The sequence below is a fragment of the Podarcis raffonei genome, chromosome 16 (genome assembly GCF_027172205.1).
Source record: "Podarcis raffonei isolate rPodRaf1 chromosome 16, rPodRaf1.pri, whole genome shotgun sequence".
Taxonomy (NCBI): Eukaryota; Metazoa; Chordata; class Lepidosauria; order Squamata; family Lacertidae; genus Podarcis; species Podarcis raffonei.
The window spans coordinates 16,260,540-16,270,282 of NC_070617.1; the positions used below are offsets into that span (position 1 = coordinate 16,260,540).

At 45.8% G+C, this 9,743-nt stretch overlaps 1 protein-coding gene across 2 annotated transcripts in view; it reads right to left on the reverse strand.

The window, feature by feature from the left end:
* ARHGEF2 (Rho/Rac guanine nucleotide exchange factor 2) overlaps positions 1-7,901 on the reverse strand; it is a 96,876-nt gene extending 88,975 nt beyond the window's left edge. The window contains exons 1-3 of one of the 2 annotated variants that reach the window (XM_053368148.1): positions 7,560-7,901; positions 2,466-2,637; positions 1,447-1,558 (exon numbers count right to left, since the gene is read on the reverse strand). In XM_053368148.1, the coding sequence (XP_053224123.1) occupies positions 1,447-1,558; positions 2,466-2,637; positions 7,560-7,840 (565 nt within the window). In that variant the 5' untranslated portion in view covers positions 7,841-7,901. The remainder of the gene's footprint in view (positions 1-1,446; positions 1,559-2,465; positions 2,638-7,559) is intronic. The other variant, XM_053368149.1, reaches the window with a different exon arrangement.
* Between the last annotated feature and the right edge of the window lie 1,842 nt (positions 7,902-9,743).

Consider the following 9,743-nt stretch of genomic DNA (forward strand, 5'->3'; position numbering starts at 1 on the left):
TCTTATGTTTGCACATTTTGTTGCTGTTAATAATAAATTAATACTTTAAATAAGTTTTTTTGAACATTGGATTTTCATACAAAAGATAAATCCAGATTTTTAGGGAGTGGGGATATGGACTAGCATTTTGATGCCAATAATGGTGCCTGGGGGCTGCAAAAAACACACACACAAAAAAAACTTGCAAGCATCATACAATAAACCTCCATCTGGAAGCCCCACAACTAAAGCAGCAGCATAAGCAGAGCGAAACTGCAGAAGTTTACTGGTTAAAACCCCAGCAGTACAGAACAGGGAACAACAACAGGGACATCTCCCTGGAGAGGGAATTTCAGAGGTGGAGTGGAATTGCAGAGAGCGCCCCCTCTCCAGTCACAACCCCACCTGACTTTCAAAGGCAGCTGGATGAAGACCTCATCTCAGAAGAGAGTCTTAACTGGAGGGAAGGCTTCACCTTAGAGAGCAGGTGGTCCTTCAGACACCACCTGCTCTTGGTCTGTTTTGGTGTTTGAACATGCAAGAACCCCACAGAGGGAGCAACGAGGAGCGGCTAGACGCTAGAGGCTCAGTGGTAGAACATCCACTCTGCATGCCTAGGGCTGAACCCAGGCTCCAGAAAATCCTACTTTTTAAAAACACAGTGGAACAACTGTGCAATTTCCCCAGGTGTAATGACCTATTGTGCAGCTATTCAACAGCCTGGCTAGCCAGTTATGGCCTATATAGATTGCTCCAGCCATTTCCCTCTCTCCTCTCTAGGAATCATCACTTAACCCAGTGCTTCCCAAATGTTTTTGGGCCACCACACCCATGGTTCCATAACCTCACCTCCAGTGCCCCTTGCCCTATAAAAACATTGTTCCGAATAGCAGTTTGCACAACCCACTAAGGAAGATAATAACACAAAAGAATTCAAAACACTAACAATTAATTGCACATTCGTTCAAAATCTAGTTAAAACTATTCAGTTTAATTAATTCAACAAAACTGATGAATTTGATCCAACAATACCAGCTTTTCAAAATCTGATGTCATTTACACCACCAGCACCTCACTCAGGAAATTCCACTACCCCCCTCAGGTAGCACTACCACCCACATTGGGAATCACTAAAAGAGAATCACTTCTCTTTTCACATAGCATACCCTTTATATTGTTTTCTTCCCTGTGCCCTTGGGGTGGCTAATCATGATCAGGAGTGCTGTGAGGGCAAAAGCCAGCATTTAACCCTTCCCATCCTCACCAAAGCCTAGTGAAAATCACCCTCCCTTTCCCCTCACAAACATATGGGGCTGGGGAAAGTGTGCCAGCCTGGCTACAGAATGTTATTTGGATTCCAGAGGTCTGGAACCAGAGTTTCAATTCCACTTTCAGGATAGCAGTGATTGGGTGCTGCTTAATGGTCCACACCTAGAAATGCCCCACCCTACAAATCTCCACACTCACCATCTGCTTCTGCCGGGTAGCTGTCGATGCCACTCATGGAAACAGATTTGGACAGAGAGCTGCCATTGGAGTTCTGGGATGCATGATATGCTTGCATCCTCTTGGCATGTTCCTGAAAATGAAAGCGGGCTATGAATGTCACAAACACCACCACCAACCCTGGGCAAAGGATTCCTCACTTCAGCAGCAGGACGGCATAGAAATCTGGGACACATACACTCTACCGATCTAAAGCCCAGCTTACTACTTCTCTAGCTTTCAGTAAACTAAAAGCTACCCACTTCTTCATTATTATTTCAGAAGTCACCCATGGCCGGTCCTTAATGAAACTTGGCTGAAACTAAGTTTTGATACAGGCTGAAGTGAGGGGAAGATAAAACCACATTCTTAATATGACGTTCTACCGTTTTTAGCAACCATTATGACAACAACAAAGGAGAATATGCAAGAGCTTATTTTCAGTCACTAAACCTGCTTGAAATACCATGGGATCCCCTAAAGCATCTGAAACTGGATATTCATTCTTTCATTGACATGGATACCTGTGAGCTAAATGGGTCCAGAGGGCTTCTCTCTCCACACAGGTGTACAGCTCCTAGGGCCCCAGCCAACATCCAGAGCAGGAGCAGTTGAGAATTCTGTTCCAACTGCCAGCTGCCCAGGGACTGCAACAGCCAAAGGGGAGGGTCACTCTGGCCTCTAACCCTAGGCTGGAGGAGCAAGGGGCACTGAGCCACTGCACTGCCTCCATCCCTGCAAGGGAAAATCAACCTGGCCCTGAAGGGGAGATCCAAATGACTGTCATCATCTTGCTGCCTCATTCTAGCATGATCAAATCAATCCCTCCTGTAAGTTCCTTCTGTCTAATATGACCCTTTTGTTTCTTATCCTTTTTCATCTGTAAGCCAGGCATCTACGTACAGTGTCTTTCACCAACATTTTGCATCCTAAATTTTAACAAAATGACCTTTAGGGGGGTCTGGAAAGTGGGAATAAAAAATCTAAACATACATCCGTACCTGAGAGAATTCCTGGTCATCCTCCTCTTCATCCTGAGAGAGCATGGACTCCGTCTCATCGTTGCTACGGATGATAGGGGCTCGGCGGGGGTCCCTTTGGCTCTGAGGATGTCCGTCCAGTTGCTCGGTGGAGGAGTCAACTTCCTCGAGGGCTAGTCCTTTCATACTCATGCTGGAAAGGAAGCCAATCAGACAGTCAAGAGCTTAAATGTGATCCCATGTTGAGCTACCCACATCCAGTTATAAAGGACCTTTCCACTGCACTCAAATCTGAGCATTTTTCAAAAGTGCACAGATATAGGAGGGTGCAACTGTTTAAAATAGTGGTTGCACCAAGTTCATATTCACAGCCTGCTATCAGTTTCCCAACTTGCTATGCACTCATGTGCGGGCCAGCTAGCCAAACCAGTGTGGCATAGAGGATAGTGTGCTAGGCCAAGACCTTGGAGGCCAAACAGCTGCGAGAACCGTGGCCTCCAAGGTCTTGGCCCAGCACACTAACTTCTATGCCACACTGGTTTGGCTGGCTGGCCTGCACACAAGTGCATGGCCATACTCACTATACTCACCAGAGCTTGCTGGACTTGACATCCATCAGAAACCCAGCAAATCCCTTCTGTGCGTAATGTGATTTTTGTCTCTCTCCCACCACCACCTTCCCAAAGCTCTTGAGAAGCTGCTTCTAACTTGTAGAGGCACACTTCCTTCTCTAAAGCTCCCCACCGCTGAAAACATTTACAGAAGTGGGGAGAGTTTCAGTCTTTCCAAGCAACCCTTTTTGCAGAGAAAGCGAAGACAAGGGGGGGTGGCGCTGGAAATCCCAAGTGGGTTTGTCCTCAAGTCAGAGGCAGAGGAGCCATACTTTAATATATGCTATTTAATTCTATTATTATTATTATTTTATTAATTATTATTATTATTATTACAACAATTTATTATATGCCCTTCACCCTAAGGTCCCAGGGTGGGCTACAACAATTAAACCACAATATTAAAAACAGTTTTAAGGAACTTACAAACACAGAAACAAGGTGGGCCCTAAAACATACATTTCAAGGGTCAAAGGTCAGGGTAAAGATCCGCTAAACTTGGCGCCAAAGATGGTAGGGAAGAAGGTGGTATTTTAAGTTTTGGGGGATCTGAATTGTTTAGGGTTTTGAACGCTAAGGTGAGCACCTTTAATTGGGCCTGGAAGCGAACAAGCAGCTGTTTCAAAACACAGGTGTTAAAGGGAACCTCAGCCAGAAATCTGACTGCAGCATTTTGTCAGACGTCAAGGTTCAATAGTTAAAAAGGCATGATAAAGTTAATTTTAAAAATTGCCTTATACAGAGTCAGACAACTTGGCCCATCTCGGTATTGCTTACATTGAATGGCAGTGGCTCTCTAGATTTTTCAGGCAGGGGGCATTCCTAGCCCTACTTGGGGAAGCCAGGGATTGAACCAATGTCTTCAAATCTCCCTGCAAACAAATTAGGATGCTCAATGAACAGGTTGTCTGGAATAGACCGTAGGAAGAAAACGCCTTGCTGCCAGCAGGGGGCAACCCAAGACTGGTTTGGATGGGACCATCCAACCAAGCTGAGTTTGGGAAGATCCCCACTCCACGCCACAGAGCTCAGGTGCTTCCAGGTGCAAGTTTACAGTCAAGGGTTGGAATAGCAGTGAAAACGGTAGCTGGAAAAATGGGTACATGTACAAATTCCATACACAGAGTGGGGCTGGGGGGAGCAGACCTGAGACAGCACCCCTGTGTGGAAGCAGCCAACTCACACAGCACATAAATTCTGGGGGATTTGCTGCCACAAGGTGCAGTGATGACTGCAAACTTAGACAACTTAACAGGAGGTCAGACAAATTCATATAGAATTCAGAAGGGTATCAATGGCTACCAGTCACAATGGCAATGTTTCTTTCACTTATTTATTGCATTTATATCCTACCTTTTCCCTCCATGGAGCTGAAAGTGGGTCTCCCCCTCCTCCTTTAATCCCCCACAACAATCTTGCAAGGTGGGTTAAGCCAAAAGGCAGTGACTGTCTGAAGGCCACCCTGTGAGCTTCATGGCCTGGTGGAAATTTGAATCCTGGTCTCTCCTAGGTCCATGTCCAACACTCTAACCACTGCACCACACTGGCTTGATGTTTTACCCCTTCTATCAGATGTGGCCAGGGTCAGAAGCAAAAGTGGGCAGAGCAATAGATGTGTACAGTAGGGTACATTCTATTCAAAGTTTCTGTACACACACACACACCTCTCTATGCAGGCAAGCAAGAGGCATTAACACAGTCCAAGGACACATTCCAGCCAGGTAAGAGCACTTGATGTAGGTGAGCAGCAGAGCCAGTGAGTGGCTATGCCCAAAGGCAGGACCCAGAGAGGCCTGGAGGGCTCTATTTGCATACACACCCACACACCCTGAGCCTGAGATCTCACATGCCTGCTTTATGATGCTGGGTCCCAAGAGCTTCCAAATTTTACAGTAGTTTGGACCATTTTCTTCGCATTTCCTAGCTAGCTGAAGAAGTGAACTATTTTGAGCACCTGCAGAGAGCTAGGCCCTCATCACTGCAGGCTGTACAATTAAATTGGATTTGGTGTTCTTTTGCAACAAACCCATCCTCCACCCCCGGAAAGAAACCTGGAGGTTTTCATAGTAAGAAAAGTCACAGGAAAATGCACCAGACAGTGTGAAATAACAATTGCTTGATGTAACATCTTATACCCTTCCCCACAAATGAGAATGAATACAGTGGTTCCATGGTTTACAAACTTAATCCGTTCCAGAAGTCCGTTCTTAAACCAAAGGCATGCTTTCCCATAGCAGCAGGGGACTCAATTTACAAATGGAACAGACTCAACAGGAAGCAAAACATGTTCTGCTTCCAACGCAAAGTTCACAAACCAAAACACCTACTTCCAAGTTTGCAGCATTCTTAAACCAAGTTGTTCATAAACTAAGCTGTTCTTAAACCAAGGTACCACTGTACTCAATAAGCAGCCCAATGTTCCATAACCATCACCCCGCAAACAAATCTGGATGAATGCCAAGAAAGCAGCCTTTCTGTGGTGTGGATGATGGTTTTTTGTGGACACCCCACAACCATTCTATATTAAATGGTTTGTGTAGGAGCAGCCACAGGGTGCTCCCAGATGACCTGTTTATTAAGCATTCAATCCTGATTTATTTATTTTTTGAAGGGAGGTTAGATGGCAAAGAAAGTGTTATTCCATATTTTCTATTGCATTTGCTCAATACTTATTTTCTCATCACTCATTACTGCAAAAAGTTTGATCACGGGGGCAAGCAAATTTGTTGGAATGTGATTGAATGCCTACCTGAAGTTAGTCTGTATTTGTGAGCTTCTACTAAAATACATGAGCACAAGAACTGAGGTGCATCGTATTTCCCACTAAGATATTTAACAGAGTGTCTGAAACCTGAAAAACAATGGTGCTTGTAACAATGCAAAAAGGGGGGCAGAAACCTGGATCAGAAAATAGGAGCTGTCCTAAGTAAAGAGTGGCAGTTGAAGTGTGTGTGTGTGTGTGTGTGAAAGAGAGAGAGAGAGAGAGAGAGAGAGAGAGAGAGAGAGAGAGAGAGACTGAATAGAGCACTTCCAGGTGTGGGTTTATTGTGAGATGGGTGCTCCTCACGCAGGCAATGATTGATTGATTGGCCTGCATAGCCCACCTTTTTCTCCTAGGAGCTCAAGGTGGTGTACAGAGTTCTTTCCCTCTTGAGTTAATCCCTACAACAATCCTATGAGGTAGGTTAGATTGAGAGGTAGGGACTGGCCCATGGTCACCCAGGCAGCTTCATGTGGCCGAGTGGGGATTTGAACCCTGGTCTCCCAGCTCCTACTCTGATACTCTAACCACCAGCTCTCAGCATCCACAGGACCTCATTAGTATCAAAACACCATCTTGTATTTCTACCCCACCCCAAATTTATTCCAGATCTACCCTTTCAGTTACAAAAAAACCCACCCTGTGTTGCCCACAATGCATTTGCAATATCTGCTGCCTTCTGGAGCAACCAGTAGAAGCCTGGGATATGCTCAGCCCTGCTTAAAGACCACCTTTTCCTGAGTGAGGTCAGCTTCTGGCCTGAACAAGCACCTGACATAGTTTTCCACTCAGGGTCAAGCCCTAGCACCACCCTTGCGATAAATTCAGTCTCCCCCACCCTTGCCAGCCTAGCTGTTTTAAGCTCTTAAAAGAGTACAAAGGCTGCCTGAACATGGAACTAGCTAGAACCTCAGAGCCTAAACTCTCCTACAGAAACAGTGCGACAGATTTGCAGCCCCAGAAGCCAAGGCTTTGTCCAGACACCATAGATCAGGAAGGGCTGTTTTCCAAGACAGGCTGCTGAGAGGGAGAGATAAAAGGGGAACAAAAGCAGCAGAGACTGATGGGAAGACCAAAAAGAGACACAGGACTTCAGAAAAAGAAGCTGGGCATCACTTGAAGAATCTGAAAGACTCTTCCCTCAAATGAGATTTTTCAGGGGAGCCCTTCTCTCAGCCCCATCATCCTCAGAGGCATGCTTAGTTCGCTAACAGGAGAGGGCCTTCTCAGCGGCTGCTCCCAAGCTTTCAAACTCCCTTCCTACAGAAGTTAGACTGGCTCCTTCTTTGTTTTCCTTCTGCCAGCAGGTGAAGATTTTCCTGTTCCAACAGGTTCTTGGAAATGGACTGTTTTTAAGCAAAGGGCTGGTGCTGTGATGTTTTTTATTGCAATTATCTGATAGTTCTTATATGTAGTTTTAAGTCTACCCATGTTTAATTGTTGTTTAATTATTGTCCGCCCCCCGGGCCCTGGTCTCTATTTTATCTGAAAGCCGTCTTGAGTCCCTGTCAGAGAGGTGAGATATAAATAAATAAATATCATCATCATCTACCCTCTTGAAAGGACACTAGGATCGCTTCCACATTACCTGTTTACCCAGCTTTCTTCCCGATTCATTTGCAGGGTGGTTATATTCGGATGATTACGTGGGTTGCTCACTGAGCATCCATCCTGATTTGTTTGCATTCACCACAAACAGACAGATGAATGACCAGTTACATTTCAAATATTACTACGGTTTACCTTCGCTGATCAAAATCTGGGTCATCCTCAAGTACTTTCCCTGGCTCCCAGCTGTGTCTCCGGAAGGAGTCGTAGGCATGTCCAGAACTCCCAAGGATGCCCAACCTGCGCATGTTAACACCCAGGAATCGACCTTCCTCCTCCTCTTCTTCCTCTTCCATCTCTTCCCAGCCTCCTGCGGGAGGCTCCACAGCTGACAAGCAGCGGCGCTTCTGGACCCGTGAAGGGCAAGGGGTGCATTCACAGGGGTTCAGGACCAGTTCGGAGGCAGAACTGCTCATTCCCCAAGGAGCTTGTGGATCCAAAAGGCAGAAAGGCTTTGCAGAATGAAAAGGGGGGCTGGAGAAAGAGGGTGCTGATGTTAAAAAAAGAGCATAGCCCAGCTTGCAAAAACCATCACACATTTTTATTACCCTTGTACATACTCTTGTATCAGTTTACCTGCAAAATCCACTCAACCACTTCTATCTATGGAACTGGCACTGTTACAGGTGCTACATAATACCTGTTCTGCATTGGTGAGAAATTAGGCTTTTTTTTTTCAGTGTGGTGGCACCCACACTTTGGAACTCCCTGTCAATTGATATCAGGCAGGCATCTTCAGTGTAATGTCTTGATGTTTTTTTGAGGTTTTAAAGAGTTGTTTTTAGCTGTTTTTAGCACCAATAATTTTATTGTTTTAGTCTTTTGTAAACTGCTTTACAGGTTGTTGTTTTATTTTTTTACCATCAAGCAGTGTCTACATGTTACTCATTTATTTCACTTGGTCCTGAAATAAATGGAAAGATCCAACTCTGTAAAGATGCCCTGCTTGATGACTCTCTCACAAGCCTCTTACTCAGGCAGAATCAATACATGGAGGTGGGGGGTGCCAGGATCATGCCCAATGACCCTACCCACATCAACAGGCTCATACCTATGTAAGCAGTGGCACAGTTCAGGAAACCCAACCATTGTGGAAAGGCAGGGCCAACGGGCACAAACCCAATCTCACTCCCTTGTCTGGACAGGGATGTACACACCTATTTGCAGGCCTGCCTGAGGCCTATTTAGTGTCGGCAAAGCGGGAACGCAATTTCTAGAGGAACCCAGAACCCCAGCCATCAAATCTACACCAGGGCTGGGGGGACCTCAGGCCCAGGGGCCAAATGTGGACCTGCAGGCATCTCCAAAAATACATTTTGGGGTGCAAAAATCCCTCAGCCTCTAGGAGTTGGCGGCCTTTGGAGCAGCTGTTTGTGAAAGGTGCCGAGAGTTCTTAAAAGCCCCTATTCCCCCTCAGCAGAGCTACAATTCCCAGTTACCCGGGAAGACAGATATGTTTGTTAAGCCACTCTGGGAAATGTAGCTTTCTTAAGGGAATAAGGGATTCCTAACAATACTCAACAAACATTTCTTTGGGGGAAGCCAGAGGGGCACCATAGTGCTTTAAATGTCTGGTGTGGATGTGCCTAGGCCAAATGCCTCATATACAGCTATAGGTCCTGGACCCCCATTATAAATGGATATTTTTTCCAAGATACCTTTGCAACATTATCATTCCTAAAGCTGGCCTGGAATAATTATAATTCCTGAGGCAACAACCCAAAGGGATCTGGTTTCTCACACACCACCAGCCTGGCATTGGCCATTCAGGCCTACCTCACAACTACCAGCCAGGCCTAGAGTTGCTACGCTTTCTTCCAAAATATTAAAGACCAGTGGGAGACTAGGGTTCAAATCCCCACTGGGTCATGAAGCTGACTGTTTGAGCTTGGGGGCCACCAGCCACTGCCTCTTTGCCTAATCTACCCCACAGGGTTGTTGTTGTTGTGGGGAGGGGGAGAATCATGTACTCCACCTCAAGTTCCTCGGCAGAAGGAGGGATATAAATGCAACTAAACAAATAAATATGCCCTTATACTTTCTTTTGTTTACTTTGGCAGGCAAATGGGAGAGCAAAAAGGAGGAAGGGGAGGCTCCCCCCCCTTTTAAGTGCACTCCCTCCATTGCTGCCTTAGTTACTGATTAAACTTTGAAGAATTTTGGCAAAAGTGGGCTCTGTCTCCAGCGGCCGACGCCTGAGCGTCTGGACGGGCAGACAAGGGGAACAGCATAGAGCCTCTGCATTGTTTGTGCAACGTTAATGGGGGGCATTAAAAGGGGAGACGAGTAAGACGGCAAAAAGAAACACCAATTTAGATG